The sequence below is a fragment of the Schistocerca americana genome, chromosome 1 (assembly GCF_021461395.2).
Source record: "Schistocerca americana isolate TAMUIC-IGC-003095 chromosome 1, iqSchAmer2.1, whole genome shotgun sequence".
NCBI classification, from domain to species: domain Eukaryota; kingdom Metazoa; phylum Arthropoda; class Insecta; order Orthoptera; family Acrididae; genus Schistocerca; species Schistocerca americana.
This window is the reverse complement of record NC_060119.1, coordinates 640,494,899-640,518,045: the sequence shown is the minus strand read 5'-3', so window position 1 is coordinate 640,518,045 and position 23,147 is coordinate 640,494,899. Positions and strand designations below refer to the sequence as shown.

The 23,147-nt window shown below is 41.8% G+C and overlaps 1 protein-coding gene across 2 annotated transcripts in view; it reads right to left on the bottom strand.

The window, feature by feature from the left end:
• LOC124607721 (ubiquitin-protein ligase E3C) overlaps positions 1-23,147 on the bottom strand; it is a 213,444-nt gene that overhangs the window by 54,952 nt on the left and 135,345 nt on the right. For both annotated transcript variants that reach the window (XM_047139927.1, XM_047139928.1), the window contains exons 10-11: positions 14,326-14,534; positions 1,158-1,347 (exon numbers count right to left, since the gene is read on the bottom strand). In XM_047139927.1, the coding sequence (XP_046995883.1) occupies positions 1,158-1,347; positions 14,326-14,534 (399 nt within the window). The remainder of the gene's footprint in view (positions 1-1,157; positions 1,348-14,325; positions 14,535-23,147) is intronic.

Here is a 23,147-nt window from a genome sequence, read left to right as displayed (position 1 = left end):
TTCCAATGCAATACAAAGTTGCATACTGAACACACAACATCAGTTGCAATGCAGATTAAAGCCAAGACCAGTCACTGACAGAACAAATATAATAAAAACACAGAATTTGGATGTACAAACTCAAACATGGTACACGTGAGAAGTCATACATTAGACGAACAGGCTTTTTGGTACAATATAATGAAAACACCTGCCAAAGTAAAATATCAGCATTTGGTCAATATTTACTTGAATGCATGGTAGAATCAAGGACACTTTCATGTTCATGTGTACAGCTCCTTAGAGACTGCAATTGATTGTACTGGAGGAGGCGGAGCTTTAATTATGTAATGAATTTGTCTGAGAAAATTCTAAATGTGTTTAAATGTAATAGCTATATTTACACATTTGTCCATTTACAAATGCCTTATATACCTTCTCATCTTGAAGAAAAAAATAAAAAAAAATAGGGGGAGAAGAAGAACAAAATTGCTGAACAAAAAACTACTGACAGGTCTCTGTCCTACAACTATATTAGTAGATTGCAGTATATGCATAAATTCAAACAGGCAGTTAACTCTAAATTGTAATGTTAAAGACTCATAAATTTGCAAAATATGATGTGCATGTACTGAGAAGTCAGAGAGAATCTCAAATTTGATACATACCTCAGATAGATATGACTGTGCACCCACCATTCAAACCTGTATTTCAAACTATCAGCATACGGGGATTGTGACAAAACAGTTTTAAAAGTACTTAAAGATAGCAAGCTAACAGGTACAATCACAAGTCATGCATTTTGGAATTAGAAGATGTCACTACATATACAGTGAATTTGAAGACAGTTGGTACTAGAAGCAGAACCACATTATGTTATGTGGCTGAGACCAATCATTACACAAGTGTAGTAACATTTCCATATTGAGTACCCAAAGTTTTTCCGTTTAAATACTCAAAAATAGTGAAGACTGACTTTTATGTATTATACTGGAAAAAACAAAAACAAACACATTCATGCACGCACGCATGCACATGCACTCAAAGACAGAACACAGAGAAATTAACACTAAATTATTCTCTTCACATGTAAACACGAATATTACTCAAATTTCTACTTCCCATCAACACAGAAGTATCTTCAAAAATTTATTTATGCTCAGAGTTATTTGCATTACCTAGTTCTTCCTTTGTGAACGCTCTCAGTCCTTGAAATGGCCTGTAAACTCTCAGTCGACGTCGCCTTAATGTGAAATCTGATGGTTTATCAACTGGTATGGTAATTTGTTTTGAAATCCAGTGGTTTTCAGGACAGAATGGTCTCCTGATGTCACGAGAGTGAAGCTGTCGCACTAGACCTACAGTAACCTGCAACGTCAAAAGGTGGTGACTCAGTATCATCTTCAAGACACACGAGTGTCCAATTTTTATTTATATTATGCTGACATACCTAAAAAAACTAAGAATATTCTGACAAACAAAAATGAAGGCAACCATTGAGAGTATATGGTTGATCTATCGCACTTGGAGACAAGTATCAGCTCAAGAAATTGCACCAAGCTCTACCCTGTGCACCAAGTTTCCTTACCTCCAAGACGATTTTGGATTGTTTGATTACATCTGGAAAAGAAAAATACTCTAGTCACATTTTATGAGCTTCATGCTCATTATGGGTTTCTCTGTGGAATCCACAAGGAAGAGAATATATGGAATACTCAAACTAGCACAAAGGACAGGATAGTAGAACTTTTATTAAGACATCAGTGAATAATTTCCACGGTTTCAGAGTGTGCCATGGGAGACCACAATTACTGGGAAGGTGAGGTTAGAACATATAGAACAAGTAAGTGAGGAAGGTGGGTGTAGGTGCTACTCGGAAATGAAATGATTGGCACAAGAGATGAAATTGTGGCAGGCAGAACAAAACAGGTCAGAAGACATGTGACCCAAAAAATTAAAATGGTTATTCTAATTATTATCACTGCAAGGGGCATTCAATAAGTAATCCAACATTTTCTTCTGAAGGCAGATTGGTTTTATTTAGGATTCGAATACACCATATTATTCTCCACTCTTTTGGTTACCAAGTGCTATTTTTCAACATAATCTCCATTCAATACGATGGCCTTATGGCACCTTACTGGGAGGGCCTGTATGCCTACATGGTATCACCCCCTGATCAATGTCGGAGCCAACGTCTTGTTGCAACAATAACCTCACCATCATCCACATACTGCTTCCCATAGAGTGTAACCTTCATGGGGCCAAACAGATGGAAGTTGCAAGGTGAGAGACCTGGGCTGTAGGGTGGATGAGGAAGAACAGTCCAATGAAGTTCTGTAAGCTCGTTTCGGGTGCACAGACTTGTGTGAGGCCTTGTGTTGTCATGAGACAGAGAACTTCATTAGAATTTTTGTGGCAATGGGCATGCTGTTTCTTCAATTTCCTGAGCATAGTACAACAGGCTTCATAGGTGACTTGTATTATAAGGGAGAACATCAAACAGAATAACCCCTTCAGAGCCCCACAGGACTGTCATCATGATGTTACCAGCTGAGGGGTTTTTCATCTGTTCCCACAGTGGGCGGCTACAAAAGGCGTCTGCTCCACATGTCAGTGGCGGCCTCAACCAACCTCCTGATCTGGAAAGTCAGGTTGTAGTCGGCAGCATGCCATACATCCAACTACTAAACATCATGATGGTACAACGAGAAAAATCTCGTTACCCCGGGCCCCAGCCAATAGACTGGGATCGTCATGAGCATCGGATTCCGGGGGCTCACGGACATCATGAGACGAATCGGAGCTTCTCAAACTCCCTCAAGACCAAACGCAAACACTACATTGGCACACTCAACGTGAACACCCTGATGAAGACAGGAAAGATGAAACAACTGACAGACACTCTTGAAAAATTTCAAATCAAAATATGTGCACTGCAAGAAACACGATTCACAGACGAAGACCATTTCAACATGGAGAATTTCAGAATATACAAAGGAAAATCATCGAGACAACTGAAAAACCTAAGGCTTTTTGGCACAGGATTTGCAGTACACAGGTCCATCACGGACAGCATAATTGACTTTTCGTCACCAAACGAAAGAATCAGCACCATCACAATGAAATCAGCCAATAAATCCTACACAATAATCAACGCGCATGCACCGACTAATGACTACAACAGGAAAAACCCAAATGAAATTGATGACTTCTGGACGATAATGGAAGAAACTATCAGAAAAATTCCTGCATGTAGAGTCAAAATAATACTGGGAGACTTCAACGCTAAACTCGGAAAAGAAAAGATATACAGACATATCACAGGAAAACATACTCCACACAAGGACACCAACAAAAACGGGAAACATCTGATAGACTTTTGCAAAAGCCACGACCTCGCCATTATGTCAACAAAATTCAAGAAACCAACACGAAAACTTACCACATGGAAATTCCCCAGCGGAAAGCAAGAACTACAAATCGACCATGTAATAGTCCAGAAAGACTCACAAAAAGAAATTTTGAACATAGACACCCGTAAAGGCTACTTCGACTCAGACCACCACCTACTACAGATCACGAATCGTCTTTTGCCCAAGAAAAAGCTCCATAAGATCAAAATTGTTAGACCAGATCCAGAATACGTTACTTTAAACCAGACACAAATATTACACAAAATTAAAATGGAGAAAATGACAGACTGGACACAACTTTCACGAAGAATCCGAGAGGCCATGAAACTAGCACAAGCACCACGCACACGAAAACACTGTTGGTGGAACCACACATGTGGCCAAGCTATTGACAAACGAATCAGTGCATGGAAAAAATTTAGTAGCCATAAATCCCAAGAGAATTGGATGAACTTCTTGAAAACACAGAAGCAATCAAGCAAAATCATTCGCACTGAAAAACGACAGTATGACAAACGGCAACTGACAGAGGTTGAATCGGACTTCATGAAGAACAATACAAGAAACTTCTACAGAACGTTCAGAGAAAATATGACTGGATATCAACCACCCAACTTGTGCTTCAGAAGACTGGATGGAACCCTAGAAACCAATACCAAAAACAATTGTGACATTCTGGCAAAGTACTTTGAAAAACTGCTTAACACGGACCCCCCATGGAAGAAATGATGACAGAAACGAGCACATACAATCCAGATAGTGAACCTCCAACTCTAGAAGAAGTTAAAGAAATAATCAAGTCACTCAAGAATCGTAGAGCACCAAGAGAAGATGGCATCATCGCGGAAATCTGGAAGTTACAAGACCCAGAACTCACCAAAGACATCCACAGGATCTTGGAAGACATCTGGAAGACCATGAAAATTCCTGGCGACTGGAAAACTGCCCTGATACACCCACTACACAAAAAAGGTGACAAGACTGATCCGAACAACTACAGAGGAATATCCCTACTACCGGTCACATACACGATCCTCTCTAAAGCTTTACTGAACAGACTAGAATGCCAGACCGACCACTTGATTGGGGAATACCAAGCAGGCTTCCGTAAAGGGCGGTCTTGTGCGGAACAAATGTGGAACCTGAAAATGATTTTACAACACAAACTGAACCTGATCATTACCTTTGTTGACTTCAAAAAGGTGTACGACTATATCGACCGGAAAACTCTCTTCAAAATTCTAGCAGAATACAAAGTAGACAACAGAACACGGGCTATCATAGAGCAAACTTTAACCAACACGACCTCCAAAGTAAAGTTCTATGGGGAACTATCAGAGTCCTTTGAAATTCGCACAGGTGTCCGACAAGGCGATGGCCTCTCACCTCTCCTTTTCAATCTGGTGTTAGATAAGGTCATAAAAGAATGGGAAACATCACAACAGGGGATAACCTTAGGAAACCTTCAGATTAAATGCCTGGCTTTTGCAGACGATTTGGCGATTGTCACGAAAGGTATAAAGGAAACAAAAGACGCTATTGAAAAACTGCACGAAATCGCTTCCAAAACTGGACTACAGATCTCTTACGAAAAGACACAGTATTGAGCACAAAGAAACTCTCATCTCTGAACACAAAGTATGGCACGATTTACAAAACGGCAAACTTCAAATACCTCAGTGAAACACTACAAATGAGTGGACATAACAGAGACTCAAACGAAGAAAGAAAGACTAAACTGGACAAGGCATACAAAGTAGTGTGGAATCATTACAACAAGAAGTCTATCTCACAAAAAGCCAAATTACGCCATTACGACACGGTGGTGCTCCCCGAGCCACTATATGCAGCAGAATGGAAAATACTTAGGAAAATATTTGGTGCAACTAACAACAATCGAATATGGATCAAGAAACCTACAGAGGAACTGTACAAACATATGGAGACAATCACAGAAAAGATTAGAAAACGCAGACTACAATTCTATGGACACCTATACAGAATGCCATAACACAGGCTGACCAAACAGATCTTTGACTGGGTAACCACTAGAAACAACAAATGGGTGGCAGAGGTAGAAAACGACCTGAACCAACTCAACATAACAGCAGAGACAATAAATGACAGAATAAAATTCAGAAACATCATTAAGAAAAGTAAACTACACGAGATACAATGTGACAAACGAACAGGCATAAAATGGACCGAAGAACGCAAGCAAGATCACAGCCAGAAGATGAAAGAAATATGGGCAACCAAAAAGGCAATCAAGATGAAGCCGAAGACACAAAGCCGACAAAAAGCATGGACAGAGGACCGGAAACAGAAACACAGCGAGCGAATGAGGGAAGTTTGGGCAGCAAGGAAGGCAGCAAAAGGAACTGGCCATGTAGTTTAGTCCAAATGTGCTCTTTACGGGCAAAACACAAAGATGATGTGACTTACCAAACGAAAGCGCTGGCAGGTCGATAGACTTGTGTCTGTATATGCGTGGATGGATATGTGTGTGTGTGCGAGTGTATACCCATCCTTTTTTCCCCCTAAGGTAAGTCTTTCCGCTCCCAGGATTGGAATGACTCCTTACCCTCTCCCTTAAAACCCACATCCTTTCGTCTTTCCCTCTCCTTCCCTCTTTCCTGATGAGGCAACAGTTTGTTGCGAAAGCTTGAATTTTGTGTGTATGTTTGTGTGTCTATCGACCTATATATATATATATATATATATATATATATATATATATATATATATATAGAGAGAGAGAGAGAGAGAGAGAGAGAGGTGATGTGGTGGCCACTCCATGAATTGCCATTTTGTTTCCATTTTGAAGTGATGAAACCATGTCTCATTGCCTGTGATGAGGTTTGACAAAAAATTGTCACAATCAGCCTTGTAATGCAGAAGCTATTCCACATAGACGGTTCTTTATTGCTATTTATGGTCTTCTGTTAGGTAGTGAGGAACCCAGTTGGCACACATCCTTCAGTACCCCAACAGCTCGATGAGTGTCAGCATTACTAACAGAGACGTCCAGCTGTGCAGCGAGCTGTTTGAAAGTGATCCATCAATTACTTTGAATTAGAATGTTCACACATTCCACCACTGCACAAGTCACAGCTGTGTGCGTACAGCTGTCATGCTGGAGATTAGACAGATTTGTGAGACCTTGTTATGATGACAACAGACTCATCACGCTTTTGTTCACTGTTAGGTCTCCAAAGACATCCTGCAATATCCTCTGAATATCCCATATGCTTAGGTTTTCCACCAAAAGAAACTAGATAATGGCTCTCCGCTTGCAATACACCTCCATTACAGATGAAATTTTGAAGAATATGTATAGGGCCGCCACCTATAGGAACTTCGTCACATTACAGGGGCTGAAGCACAAATATTCTACGATGTCCCACAACAAATTCTGCATTTTTTTCAACAGGAGTTGGTGGAAAAATCTCTTATTTTTATGTAATTAAAGCTTAAAAATCATTTAATATCATGATCACATGATCAAAAACTCTCTGTTATTGGATGATACACTGGTGACGTCACAGGCGAAGAGTAAGATGAAGCCGTAAGTGTGTTGGAGGAGCATTAGCCAAGGTTATGAGGTTTTTACGTACTTTTTCTGCAAATTGTTTAGTTATTTAGTAATCGAAAATGCGATGACAACTTTTAAGTAACAGCAGAAAGGAATTTTGTGAATGCCGATAGTGTAAGCCTTGCAAAAGTTGATGCATTTATGCTCCATCCCCTTAGAGTGGCGACACGTGCAACAACAGACATTCTTTTCCCTGCTCCCTTTTAACATCATTAAATTCACTCAGAACTGAGGAAATGTAGAACTTTTGCAAATGGGTCCTTATATAATAACTAGATTGTTGACCACCAGTCATGAGCTACAACCCAAAGCACAAGAAAATTATTCTTGATAAAATTTAATGCTTATTTCCTCTGTAGAAGACACTCAGCAGAGAATCTGTTTCTAGCAGGTGTTCAGTGGCACCACAATGATGCGTCCAACTGAAGATAACGAGGTCACACGTTCGAATACGGGAAGGGTCATACATAAGTTTTACACAAAATATGAAAATAGCATTTGCAAGAACTTATTGTAGCAGTTGTTTCGATTGTGGGATGTGTTATATATATCTTCACATTAATCTTAGTCTGAGATATGGAAATGGAGAATAAATGCATTTACTTTGCGAACAAACAATTCACTTTCTGGGAAGCATTGCTACTGGTGAAAGTATCACCATATACCTACAGTACATGAGGTGTAGGACAATGAGGTTACATGGAGAAATATAACGTGTGTACAACATGCAGGTGACACAAATGTAAGGGCTGTGAAGTTTGTGAGTGTAAACTAACGGCATCCTAAGCAGACTTACTTCATCTTTATTTAAGATGATGAAATTGCAAAAGTTTAAACAATAAGGATCCTATCTGGACAGTGAAAAGATAAAAACATTGTTTCTAAAAAACTAAAAACTGTATGGTCACATTAACTAGAAAATATTTTTTTAACATGAGGTGTGTGAACAGTGGCTGCAAATGTAAGTGCTTGTAAACAGCAAGGAAAACACAATAATATTCTGTTTCTGATCAGTGTGGCGAAGTTTTGCATTTGTGATTTGGTTGTCATACGAGAGGACTGTCAAGTCGTTTTACAAGTAAGTTAAAATGTTCTTTCACATTAGATTTGAACCAGCAATCTATGGACAGTAATTTGTAAAATTTGACAGTCTACCGCTCTAACAACAGAGCTACTGAACAATTGAGGTGTAGTTGGGTAAAACAACAATTTTCGCTAGGAGTTTAATTTTGTTGAATGATGCTATCTTTTTTGTAACAGTGGGAGAGCATATCTCAGAGATAAGTTGTAACTTGAGTTGCTATCATGTTTTCAAATGAAGCACTAGTGAAATGACTGAATTCATGACATCCACAGATTTATGGCACTATATGAAATCATCGTTTATTTGGAGAGGTGCATATGGGACCTGAAGATGACATAGTGGAAGTTGCACAGCTGTTGGAGAATTTCTCCGATATTGACAATTTTAATTAAGTTCGCGAATTTGTGTGTCAACATGGTGGAAATTTGCCAGTGAAGCGCTTCCACATTTTATGCATCTTCATTTCAGGAGTTTCTATAGATGTATTTGTATAGTATGGTACTACAAACCATTTATAACCCATTTTGCAAAGCATAAATTTCAAAACAGGACATCAGTATGACTTAGCATTATGAAGTAAGAGCAGCGAGCTAGCCAGTGATGTCACAGGCACCTCATGATTCGAATGGAGCGTTTTAGCGGGCTTTCAAATTACTTTAATTTCATATCCATTTTTGTAGAAGAATACTGAACTTTCTAAGAGGGAGAAAAGAATGTTAGGATCATAAAATGACATACTTAATCATTTAAAACAATTTCCAGAAAACAGTGAAATACCCTATTATCAATCTTAACTTCTATGAAATAATCAACAAAGTTAAAAGAGTAAATACTCTGAGCTCCTCTAATATAAAATTCACTCATGGAACTTTTTGTACTTGTACTTCACAATTTCATAAAAAATGGCAGTCTGATCTGACTGCTGAAAGCAGATGTAACAACTTTTCACTAAATGTTTACTATTTCCAAAGCAGTAACATTGGTGATGGACATATGTACAAGGACAATTGAGGTATAGTGAAAATTATATAAATTACCATAGTTTATTTCATTGTCGAATAAATTACACAAAACATATTTTACTAAAGAGAAGGGTGACTAGATAATCAACGAAGATGGATACATTTATTACAAGGAAAAGCAAACTTAGTTATACCGGATATGGTTTGAAGAAATGCCAGGTCAACACTGTTCAAAAAATGATGACAATATGGAAAGGACAGATTGCTACTGACCACACTGATGAGGTGATGAGCTGCAGACTGGTCCAGTGAAACAGAATACTAAATATATTCAGCCACAGGACTAAGCCCTTCATTATTCAAATGCATTCCCATAAGTACAACACACACACACACACACACACACACACACACACACACACACACACACACACACTTGCCAGTGTTGTCTACAAGGTGCTAAAGCCAACAGAAGAAATGTTAGTGGTGGTTGTTGGGATGTTTAAGGGGGACTAAACAGCGAAGGTCATCAGTCCCCAGAAATGTTAGTGTTTAAAGTTCTGTCGACAACACGGTCATTACATTTGGAGCACAAGCTCGCACTGGGGAAGGATGGAAAAGGAAATTGGCTGTGCCCTTTCAAAGGAACCATCCCAGCACTTGCCCTACATAAAACTGGATGGCGGAACAGGGATTTGAGCCATTGTGCTCTCAAATGTGAGTCCAATGTGCTAACCAATGTGCCAACAAAGTCAGTTACAGACACTAAAATTCAACTTCTCACGGTATGTGAAAGCATTAATGGATGTCCTGGTCAAGTTTTATGACACCACAGTGTGGAAATACATGTTCTACTACAAGGCAAAGCATGAAAGAAAGAGTCTGCCAAGTCAGATTTTTGCCTCATAGAGGGAAATAGTCATATTGGATTCAGTCATATGGAGTTGAACTCCGTATTTGGTGGTTTTTGTATTATAAGGTATGTGCTATGACTATAAGTTGTTTCAGAGCATCAGCACATGGAGGATCTCTCAAAAACATCTTTTTTGGTAAGATTTGTTGCAATAAAATGACAGGAAAACTACATATTGGTAGTTAAAGGTTTCTCTTATTTTATGCTTTTCATACATATATGAAATTTTTGAAAATATTGTTAATTTTAAATTGAGAATGCTTGTATTTTGAAATGTGAACTGCTTCTCAGTGTAAGAATGGTGGGACTGGCATTTTAATCTAATTCCTTTCCTGAGATTATCTCCTTAGGAAAAATGAAGTGATGTGTTCACAAATTATATTCAATAAAGTGATCAAAATGAATGCATTATTTTGTAGGTAGTTTGTCAATGACTTTTCATATGGTCAATCCAATTAGCATTATATGATGCTTATAATGGAATTCAACAGTTTATGAAATGCTATATTTTAAGCTGATATTTGGGAATATTTTGTCACTTGTCTCAAGCCATCAACGAGTCCAGAACTTTTTCATGATTATCTCTGCTCTTCTTTAACAGTCAAAAAAGAGGGTGCAGCTATTTTATACGTGTCCATTTTCATAAACTAGTGCAACAGATGCAGCCAACAGCTGCCTCTGGAGACCAGTGTGGTCATAAATCATGATAAATTCTGTCAGATATATCAGGTCATTTTGGAGCATTCAGCAAATACGATGGACACCATGTCTGCCACACTTTGCGATGAGAAACACTGATTAAGCAGGTATCTTTGCTGGAGTGGGTAGTGGGGGATACAGAAAAGACACAGAGGGAGAGAGGCAGAGGAATAGCGGGGTAGGGTGGGGGAACATGCTGGTACTGCCTGTGGGAGTGTGCAGGGATCTGGTGGGGATGGATAAGGCTGCTATATACTGGGGGTGAGGGAAGGCTCTGAGCACTATGGGACTTAACTTCTGAGGTCATCAGTCCCCTATAACATACAACTACTTAAACCTAACTAACCTAAGGACATCACACACATCCATGCCCAAAGTAGGATTCGAACCTGTGACCGTAGTGGTCGCGCAGTTCCAGACTGTAGCGCCTAGAACAGCTCGGCCACCCCGGCCGGCGGGGTGAGGGTAGGGGGAGGTGGAAGGGTAAATAAGAAATATAGAGAAAGGAAGATTATGCAAGTATATTAGTGTGGGAAAAGGGAAGGGGATAGGCAGGTGAAGGACAGGGACTAGTAATGGTGGTGGCCAGGAGGGCTACGGGACTACAGTATTTGCTGTAGATAGAGTTCCCACCAGAATACTCCAGAAAAGCTGGTATTGGTGGGAAGCATCCACATGGCACAGACGAGGAAGCAGCCATTAAACTGAAGCACATTGTTTTGGGCAGCATGCTCAGCAACACGGTAGTCCAGCTGTCATTCGGCCACAGCTTGGCAGTGACTATTTATGCGGACAGACAACTTGTTAGTTGTCCTGCTTACAAAGATTATGGCACAGTGGTTACAGCTATGTCGGTAGATCACATGGCTGCTTGTACAGTTGGCCCTATCCTTTGTAGTGTATGAGATACCTGTGACAGGAATGGGGTAGTTGGAGTGTGACGTATATGGGACAGATCTTGCATTAGCAGGAGTATGAGCCCTGAGGCACAGGGCTGGGAGCAGGGGTCGAATAGGAACAGCCAGGAATATTTTGTAGGTTGGGTGGGTGTCAGAACATTGGGGAGGATATTTCCCAATTCAGGCATGATGAGAGATAGTCACGCATAATGAGAGATAGTCACACCAGGGTGAAGAATGTGTTCAGATGCTCCATTCCTGGATGATACTGTGTGATAAGAGGGGTACCGCTTTGTGGCCAGACAGTGGATATGTGGGGGATGGTAGGTGACTGGGGAGTGACAGCACTACGGATTTATTTTTGGGCAAGCTGGGAGAGAAATTCTGCTCACACCTCAACTTGGTTCAGATTCACTGTTATCATCATCTTGATCTGGACCACGGAAGAGGAAGCCCCACAAACATTCCTCCAGAACCTCAACACCTTCTCCCCTCTTTGCTGAACCAGGTCGTACAGCCTCTCCATCACTGTACGACATATCTGTAGTGAGGCGCAGCCCTCTCCAAAAATGCCAAGAGTTAGAGAGATCTTCAACAACCAAAATTATCCTCTCACCTTCTCCAAAAACAGATCTGGTGTGCCTTGTCTCCCTGGTCACCTACCGCCCCCAGATACCCACTGTCTGGCCACAAAGCACAAAGCAGCACCCCTCTTGGAACACAGTATCATCCGGGACTAGAGCATCAGAACCACATTCTCCATCAGTTCCATCCCAGAAACACTCTCTCAAATAACCCCCCCCCCCCCCCCCCCCCCGGTCTCATCATGCCCTTAAATGGAAAATGTCCTCCCCAACCCTCTGCTGCCCACCCAACCTACAAAATATCCTTGATTGTTCCTACTCTACCCCTGCTCCCAAACCTGTGCCTCATGGTTCACATCCCTGCAATCAACCTAGATGCAAAACCTGTCCCATACACTCGCACTTCAACTGCCCCAGTCCTGTCAGAGGCATCTCCTACACTACGAAGGGAAGGGCCAATTGTGCAAGCAGACGTGTTCTACCAACTTAGTTGCAATCACTGTGCCACAATCTTCGCGGGCATGACAACCAACAAGTTGTCTGTTTGCATGAATAACCACTCACAAACTGTGGCCGAGGGACAGCTTGCTGAGCATGCTGCCGAACATAATTTGCTTAATTTTATCCACTGCTTCGCTGTCAGTGCCATGTGGATTCTTCCCACCAACATAAGATTTTCTGAACTGAGCAGGTGGGAACTTTCCCTGCAACTAATCCTTCATTTCTTAACAACCCTGGACTCAAATCTTCACTAGTCCCTCTCTTTCACCTGCCTATCCCATACCCTCCTCCCACTCCAGTACTATAAATGCCTTCTATCCCACCAATGCACTTAGATAGTCCTTTCCTCTTCTCTACTTCTCCTCTCCCCCTTCCTCTACGCCGTACACAAATTTCTGATGCTACCCCAAGCAGCTTTACTTCGTCCTCACCACATCCTTGCATGGTTGCACCTCATGCCTCTTCTGTACCCCCACTACCCACCCCACCGAAGATTGTTCTTACCCCAGCTACAATCACAGTTAGGCCTTAGTGCCCGGAAATAAAAAAGTGGCCATGTGTGAGTGAGTTATGCTTGTGTGACAGTTTTCTATGAATGATGAAGGAATTAGTCTGATAGCTGAATATATCAAGCAGTCTTTTTTCACTGTGCCTGTGAGACTCAACAGTAGCTCTAAGTGGTGAGTATCAATCTAGCCTTTCCAAATTGTTGGTATTACATTCTGGGTTTTCTACTCACAAAATGAGCATGTCTGAGCTGAGGAAAAGCGAAAGGCCAGCAGTGGGGTGGTGGGAGAGACATAATGGGGATGAAAACAATAAACTTGTCACTAATGGTAATTTAAAAACACAGACACACACAAACTGCAAAGCTACACCATAAGTCTTAATTACTACCCTGTAACTGCTGATGCAAGTCATTGATGGCTAATATATAGAGCAACATACGATTACTAGGCACATTTAAACACTGAAATCCTTACTAACACCCTACACTTTTCATAATTCTAATAGATATATTTATGCTTGGTTTTAATGTCTTTTGAAATGTAAAAATTTGGCTGACAAAGATACATGTCAACTCTACAATTTGTATGAAACACATTAATTTCATACAATGAATTAAGTGAGTCTGTGGGTCATCAGAGTTCTTACATATTTAATACTGATGATCAGTTATTGTCTGACACAGCCTTGTATACCAAAACCTGGCTCAGAAGACTAGTAAGTACTGCTGAAAATCTACTGTTTGTATATTGACCGACAAATGACAGTTAACAGCTCACAGCAGTCCTGGTCATGATATGAAAAACAGGGCCTCAAATAATTTCTCAACACAGTGTGTGGAACACAGGTCTGCCATGGGCAAAGTAAAACTAAAAAGGTGAATTACATAAGCATTAGCCACACATTTTAATAGCATTAGTAAAGCCATTATGTCAACTTGCATCACTACCTGGCAGCCTGCATTCCATGAAAGACTCATAATGCACATTGTGTAGTAGCTAACCTTACACCATTACCAACGTGTGCAAAATACAAAAGAAAATGCATAATTTTTTCTATTTTTTTTAAAAAAGAAAATGTGTTGGATACAGTAACAAGCCTCACACTTTTGTAAATGCTTTAGCAGAAGGTATCCTGTAACAAACAAAAATAAAAAACTTTGGAAAGTTATTTGCAGTTAACAGACCTTAAACAAATGTGCCCACATCTGTGTGTCCTGTGGACATGCTGGAGCTGGCTGCTCTCTGCCCCGTACTGCTGCCTTATAATCATCACGTACAGAAGGCCTCGAGTCTGGAAACGCCAATTCTACCAAACCAAGGGAGACTTCTTTGAGTGTTAGCGACAGCTGTACAAGGCTTGACAATGTGAAAGGCATTGTTGGAGGGCTACCACCTAAAAATCAAAGAAAATAATTAATCAAGAAAGCTTAACTCATTTTCTTAAAAAATCACAAAAATTCACTTTAAGTCAATGAGTACCACAGCTTACAATAGCGCCCATACAATAGTCAGTAGTAGGGAGGGAGGGAGGGAGGGAGGGAGGGAGGGAGGGAGGGAGGGAGAGGTAAATCAGAGGGGAGGGGGGGTTTATGAAGTATTTGTAATATTTTGGCTCACTATAACCACCTTAGTGGTACCTAAAACAATTTTACGCTATTTCTTGTAATCTGTTTAGAATAGATGATAAATTGCTGAAGCAATATGCAACAGGATATGTATGTATCTTCGACGAACAGATCCGGCTGGACACCCGAGAACCTTGGTTACAGCACATTCGCTGGGAAAGCCTGAGATCTCAGGATATGTATGTTTCGCATATTTCACTTTCACACCATCATAAAATATCATTTGACATTGAGGAAAGTGTTTGACAACCTCATGGACCTCTGAACCCTCTATCTATATTACTATGTAAAGACAGGTTGTAGATTAATATTGTTACCAAAAATCTCATGAAGTTCTTGACCGATTTACTTCCTATTTTTACACAATACTCTACTAACTTTCAGACAGACATAGGCTACAGGTTTTTAATATACCGGATGATCAAAAAGTCAGTATAAATTTGAAAACTGAGTAAATCACGAAATAATGTAGATAGAGAGGTACAAATTGACACACATGCTTAGAATGACATGGGGTTTTATTAGAACCAAAAAAATACAAAAGTTCAAAAAATGTCCCACAGATGGTGCTTCATCTGATCAGAACAGCAATAATTAGCAAAACAAAGTAAGACAAAGCAAAGATGATGTTCTTTACAGGAAATGCTCAATATGTCCACCATCATTCCTCAACAATAGCTGCAGTCGAGGAATAATGTTGTGAACAGCACTGTAAAGTATGTCCGGAGTTATGGTGAGGCATTGGCGTCAGATGTTGTCTTTCAGCATCCCTAGAGATGTTGGTCGATCACGATACACTTGCGACTTCAGGTAACCCCAAAGCCAATAACCGCACGGACTGAGGTCTGGGGACCTGGGAGGCCAAGCATGACGAAAGTGGCGGCTGAGCACACAATTATCACCAAACGACGCGTGCAAGAGATCTTTCACGCATCATCTAGCAATATGGGGTGGAGCGCCATCCTGCATAAACATTGTACGTCCCAGCAGGTGTTTATCAGCCAGGCCGGGGATGATGCGATTCTGTAACATATCAGCATACCTCTCACCGGTCACGGTAGCAGTTACAAAACCAGAATCACGCATTTCCTCAAAGAAAAAAAGCCCGATAATGGTAGACGTGGTAAATCCAACCCATACCATGACTTTCTCATCATGCAATGGAGTTTCCATGACAGTTCTAGGATTTTCGGTAGCCCAAATTCTGCAGATGTGAGCGTTGACAGACCCTCGGAGCATGAAATGAGCTTCGTCGGTCCACAACACATTACTCAACCAATTGTCATCTTCTGCCATCTTTTGAAACGACCACACCACAAATTCCCTCCACTTCACTAAATCGCCAGGTAACAGTTCATGATGCCGATGGATTATGTACGGATAGCATCGGAGGGTACGCCTAAGTGCCAACCAAACAGTAGTGTATGAAATGCCAGTGCAACGTGCGACTGCACGAGCGCTGACTTCCCTGTGTATAGACAAACTCGCTACAGTCTCCATTTCTTCCTGAACTGTCTCAGCAGCATTATGCCTTGTGCTCGGTCGGCCACCATGGGGTCTATCATCTAAACAACCTGTGGCTTCAAACTTCGAAATCATTCTCCCCACAGCTGCATTTGTCAACAGACCTTTACCCGTTTGAATCCCCTTCCTATGGTGATAGGATCGTAACGCTGAACTAGCACATTCCCCATTCTGATAATACAGCTTCACTAAAAGCGCCTTTTCAGGTAACGTCAACATGCTGCGACTGCTGGCGCATCTGATTCTCTCTCTCAATACAGCTCCTTTTATACACGACTGTCATGTGCAGTCACTGACGTTTTGCTGTCCAGCGCCATCTGTTGGACATTTTCTGAATTTTTGTTTTGTTTTAGTTCTAATAAAACCCCATGTCATTCCAAGCATGTGTGTCAATTTTTACCTCTCTATCTACATTATTCCATGGTTTATTAAGTTTTCAAATTTATGCTGACTTTCTGATCACCCGGTACATTGTATAGAAACATATACTACATAAAGAGGAAATGTAGTTCGCAATAATCTTGAAATGTTCCTGACCAATTTACTTCAAATTTTTACATGCAACTCATATGCTCTGTAAAGAAATAGAATACCCATTGTTTAAACAACATACATAGTATATAAAAATCCTATACCTACACACCTGTACAAAAATAAGTTGTTTAACGTTGTTACCAAAAATCTTTAATAGTTCTTGACTGATTTACTTCAAATTTTTCCGTGTTGCCTAAGTAAACATCAGATGGACAATGACTATATGCACGGGTCATTCAATAATTAAAGAGAGAAATTGGTCTGGAGGGAAAAAAAAAAAAGAGTTTATTTTTACAAAACAATACTTTTTCTACTTTTCAACATAGTCCCCTTGAACATTTATGCACTTGTTCCAATGACCTACAAGCTTTTTCATTCCAGCTGCAAAAAACTCTTTATCTTGATGTTTTGAACCAATTTCTCACAAACTTTTTCATTTCCTTGTTGTCCTGGAACCCCTTCCCATGTAATGCCTCCTTCAGTGCACCAAATCAATGGAAATCACTAGGTGCTAAATCACAACTGTAAGGGAGATGAGGCAGTACCTCCCAGCCCATTTTGTAGATGGTTTCATGGATTAGTTGAGCAATATGGGGACATGCGTTGCCTTGCTGGAGAATCACACCTCTCCTCTGAGATTTATGACGTCTCTCTCTCTCTCTCTCTCTCTCTCTCTCTCTCTCTCTCTCTCTCTCTCTCTCTCATGGCTACGCTCCTCTTTATGAGATAATCACAAAAAACTGGACCTTCACTGTCAACATGAATTTTCCTGCTGATGCTTGGGTTTTGAATTTTCTCTTGACCAGTGAGTTGGTGTGCTTCCACTCCATGCTTAGTATTTTTGATTCTGGCTCATAATAGTGAACCCAAGTTTCATCACAAGTTAAAATTTTGTTGAAGAAGTGCTAACCTTTTCTTTTGTAACGATCCTTTAGCTCTGTGCACTCTCTCAACCCTGTTTCCTTGTGAAGCCGTGTCAACTGCTTTGGGACCCATCTTGCCCATATCTTGTTGCACTTCAGCTTGTTACAGATAGTGTTATGAACTATATCGGTACAAACTTCAACCTTATCAACTTCATTTCCCACAGTCACATGGTGGTTGGCACGAATAATGTCAGCAATTTGACTTTAAAATGAGGGACTTGTAACTTGTCGGCCAGAACAGTGTTTGTCAGTCACTGAGTCATGACCATTTTTGAACTGCTCTACCCGCTTGTAAAAATTTGCACGATTCATACAACATTCACCATAAACTTTAGACATTCTACAATATATATTCACTGGTTTCTCACCTTCTGCAAGTAAAAAACGAATAACAATACGTTTTTCAACTAATGTGGACGTTTCAAGCACACTTGCCATCTTGAAATGTATTTTTGATATTATAAACAAAACAATGTTAATACATCAGCAGATCAGGGCTCATCCCAGTGTTGCCTATTAACAATTTTTACCCACATCAATTTGTCTTTTTAATTATTGGATGACACTCGTATATACAGGTACACTATGTGATCAAAAGTATCCGGACAATTGGCTGAAAATGACTTACAAGTTTGTGGCGCCCTCCATTGGTAATGCTGGAAATCAATATGGTGTTGGCCCACCCTTAGCCTTGATGACAGCTTCCACTCTCACAGGCATACGTTCAATCAGGTGATTGAAGTTTTCTAGGGGAATGGTAGCCCACTCTTCATGGGGTGCTGCACTGAGGAGAGGTATTGATATCGGTCAGTGAGGCCTGGCAAAAAGTCAGCATTCCAAAACATCCCAAAGGTGTTCTATAGGATTCAGGTCAGGACTCTGTGCAGGCCAGTCCATCACAGGGATATTATTGTCATGTAACCACTCCACCACAGGCCATGCATTATGAAGAGGTGCTCGATCGTGTTGAAAGATGCAGTCACCATCTCTGAATTGCTCTTCAACAGTGGGAAGCAAGAAGGTACTTGAAACACAAATCTAGGCCTACGCTGTGGTAGTGCCACACAAAACAACAAGGTGTGCAAGTCACCTGCATGAAAGCCACACCACTACCTCTACTGTTGGCACTACACACTCTGGCGGCTGATGTTCACTGGGCATTCGCCACATCCCCATCCTGCCATCGGATCGCCACACTGTGTACCATGATTCATCATTCCACACAACATTTTCCCACTGTTCAATCATCAAAAGTTTAGGCTCCTTACATCAAGCGATGCATCGTTTGGCATGAACCGGCGGGATGTGATGCTTATAAGCAGCCGCTCGACCATGAAATCCAAGTTTTCTCACCTCCCGCCTAACTGTCATAGTACTTGCAGTGGATTCTGATGCAGTTCGGAATTCCTGTGTAATGGTCTGGATAGATGTCTGCCAATTACACATTACGACCCTCTTCAACTGTCAGCAGTCTGTCAGTCGACAGACGAGGTCGGCCTGTTCGCTTTTGTGCTGTACGTGTCCCTTCATGTTCCCACTTCACTATCACATCAGAAACAGAGGACATAGAGATGTTTAGGAGTGTGGAAATCTTGCATACAGATGTATGACAAGTGACACCCACTCACCTGACCACATTCGAATTCTGGGAGTTCTGCTGAGTGCCCCATTCAGTTCTCTCACGATGTCTAATAACTACTGAGGTCGCTTATATGGAGTACCTGGCAGTAGGTGGCATCAAAATGCAGCTAATATGAAAAATGTATGTTTTTGGTGAGGCCCAGATACTTTTGATCACATAGTGTGTGTATATCTCACACACACACACACACACACACACACACACACACACACACACACACACACACACACACAGTATGTAAATCTATGTTACCGTACACAGAGGTGACAAGTCATGTGACAGTGATAAGCACATATACAGATGCCGTTAGTATTGCACACACAATGCATAAAAGACAGTGCAGTGGCAGAGCTGTTACTTCTACTCAAGTGATTCATGTTTAAAGGTGTCTGATGTGATTATGGCCACAACAGACTTTGAACACGGAATGGTTGTTGGAGCTAGGCTCATGATTTCAGACTTAACTATCACGATGGACAATGCAGTGGCCACCTGCCTTCGCTTAACGATCGAGAGCACTGGCATTTGCGTAGAGATGTCAGTGCTAACAGACAAGCAACAATGTGTGAAATAACTGCGGGACATACAACAAATGTATCTGTTAGGACATTGGGGTGAAATTTGGCATTATTGGGCTATGGCAGCAGGCGACCAATCCAAGTGCTTTTGTTAACAACACAACATCGGCTGCAGTGCCTCTCCTGGACTTGTGACCATATCGGTTGGATCCAACACAACTGGAAAATCAAGCCCTGGTCATATGAGTTCCAATTTCACTTTGGAAGAGCTGATGGTAGGGTTCAAGTGTGAAGCAAACCCATGAAGCGATGGACCCAAGTTTCCAACAAGGTACTGAGCAAGCTGGTGGTGGCTCCATAACAGTGCGGGCTGTGTTTTTGTTGAATGGACTGGGTCATCTGGTCCTACTAGACCAATCATTGACTGGGAATGGTTATGTTCGACTACTTTGAGACCATTTGCAGCCATTCATGGACTTCATTTCACAAACAATGATGGAAATTTTATGGATGACAATGCGCCTTGGCCCCAGGCCACAAGTGCTCACAATTGATTTGAAGAACATTCTGGACAATTCAAGTGAATGATTTGGCCACCCAGATCGACAACATGGGACATAGTCAAGAAGTCCATTCATGTACAAAATTCTGAACTGGAAACACTTGGGCAATTATCGATGGCTATAGTGACAGCATGGCTCAATATGCCTGCAGGGGCCTTCCAACAACTTGTGGAGTCCATGCCATGCTGTGTTGCCACACTGTGCCAGGCAAAAGGAGTTCCATATGATAATAAGAGGTACCCCATGACTTTTGTCACCCCCCTGTACAAAGAAAACGTTAATAGTTGTTAGCGAAAATCTGGAAAAGGACTATCACAGTTTACTTCAAATTTTTGACGATGCTCTACTAACCATTACACAGACACAAGCTATACATTTTTAATATATGTGGTATATAAATATATGTATAATACTTATAGGGGAATTGTCATTAGCAACAATTTCAAAAAGTTCTTGCCTGTTTAACTTCAAACTGTTATATGGTACCCTAATACCACTCAGATGGGCATAGGCTGTATATCTTTTCAACTAACAATGTATAGATTTTCTGCTAAAACTCACTGTGAGAAAGAAAATGCTCCACTTTGAAAATGTGTGGTTTTGTTTTCTTTCTCACACTGAGTTCTATCTAAGATGTCAGGGCATTTAAACCATTAAACAAATTATTTCTTCCACATACACTCCTGGAAATGGAAAAAAGAACACATTGACACCGGTGTGTCAGACCCACCATACTTGCTCCGGACACTGCGAGAGGGCTGTACAAGCAATGATCACACGCACGGCACAGCGGACACACCAGGAACCGTGGTGTTGGCCGTCGAATGGCGCTAGCTGCGCAGCATTTGTGCACCGCCGCCGTCAGTGTCAGCCAGTTTGCTGTGGCATACGGAGCTCCATCGCAGTCTTTAACACTGGTAGCATGCCGCGACAGCGTGGACGTGAACCGTATGTGCAGTTGACGGACTTTGAGCGAGGGCGTATAGTGGGCATGCGGGAGGCCGGGTGGACGTACCGCCGAATTGCTCAACACGTGGGGCGTGAGGTCTCCACAGTACATCGATGTTGTCACCAGTGGTCGGCGGAAGGTGCACGTGCCCGTCGACCTGGGACCGGACCGCAGCGACGCACGGATGCACGCCAAGACCGTAGGATCCTACGCAGTGCCGTAGGGGACCGCACCGCCACTTCCCAGCAAATTAGGGACACTGTTGCTCCTGGGGTATCGGCGAGGACCATTCGCAACCGTCTCCATGAAGCTGGGCTACGGTCCCGCACACCGTTAGGCCGTCTTCCGCTCACGCCCCAACATCGTGCAGCCCGCCTCCAGTGGTGTCGCGACAGGCGTGAATGGAGGGACGAATGGAGACGTGTCGTCTTCAGTGATGAGAGTCGCTTCTGCCTTGGTGCCAATGATGGTCGTATGCGTGTTTGGCGCCGTGCAGGTGAGCGCCACAATCAGGACTGCATACGACCGAGGCACACAGGGCCAACACCCGGCATCATGGTGTGGGGAGCGATCTCCTACACTGGCCGTACACCACTGGTGATCGTCGAGGGGACACTGAATAGTGCACGGTACATCCAAACCGTCATCGAACCCATCGTTCTACCATTCCTAGACCGGCAAGGGAACTTGCTGTTCCAACAGGACAATGCACGTCCGCATGTATCCCGTGCCACCCAACGTGCTCTAGAAGGTGTAAGTCAACTACTCTGGCCAGCAAGATCTCCGGATCTGTCCCCCATTGAGCATGTTTGGGACTGGATGAAGCGTCGTCTCACGCGGTCTGCACGTCCAGCACGAACGCTGGTCCAACTGAGGCGCCACGTGGAAATGGCATGGCAAGCTGTTCCACAGGACTACATCCAGCATCTCTACGATCGTCTCCATGGGAGAATAGCAGCCTGCATTGCTGCGAAAGGTGGATATACACTGTACTAGTGCCGACATTGTGCATGCTCTGTTGCCTGTGTCTATGTGCCTGTGGTTCTGTCAGTGTGATCATGTGATGTATCTGACCCCAGGAATGTGTCAATAAAGTTTCCCCTTCCTGGGACAATGAATTCACGGTGTTCTTATTTCAATTTCCAGGAGTGTATATTCTTTCTCCTCGAACACAATTTTAAACTAGTATTATATACAAAACAGTGTGCTACTTTGTTTCCTTTATCACAATCAGCTTTAAGAGGGAAGTATTTATGCCTTATTGATTTATGAGTAGAATACTAGTATGGAATATGAATAAACTGAAACTTTACAATCCTACCTGTTCAAAGACTAAAACTATGAGAAATACTGTCACTCAAGCTACTATCCTAACAGATCCAGCAGCTGGAGAGATCTCTCCTGCACCCCTAATATTAATGACCTCAACTGATTTACACATTCATTTTAACTGACTTCATTTCTCAATCAAGGTTTTGTTTGCAGTAACAATAAACAAGGCTCAAAGTCAGAGAGAGAGAGAGAGAGAGAGAGAGAGTCGGGGGAGGGGAGAAAATGGACAGAGAGAGGTGGAAGGAGGAAATAGACAAAGAGGGATGAGGAGAACATGGTGGGAGATTTTTTGGGAGATTAGGACATACATACAATTCCTATATATATTCAGTAATTGCAAAGCATTGCCAGTTTCACTAGTTAATTATAAAATGAGGGCCTTGCACAGTCTTT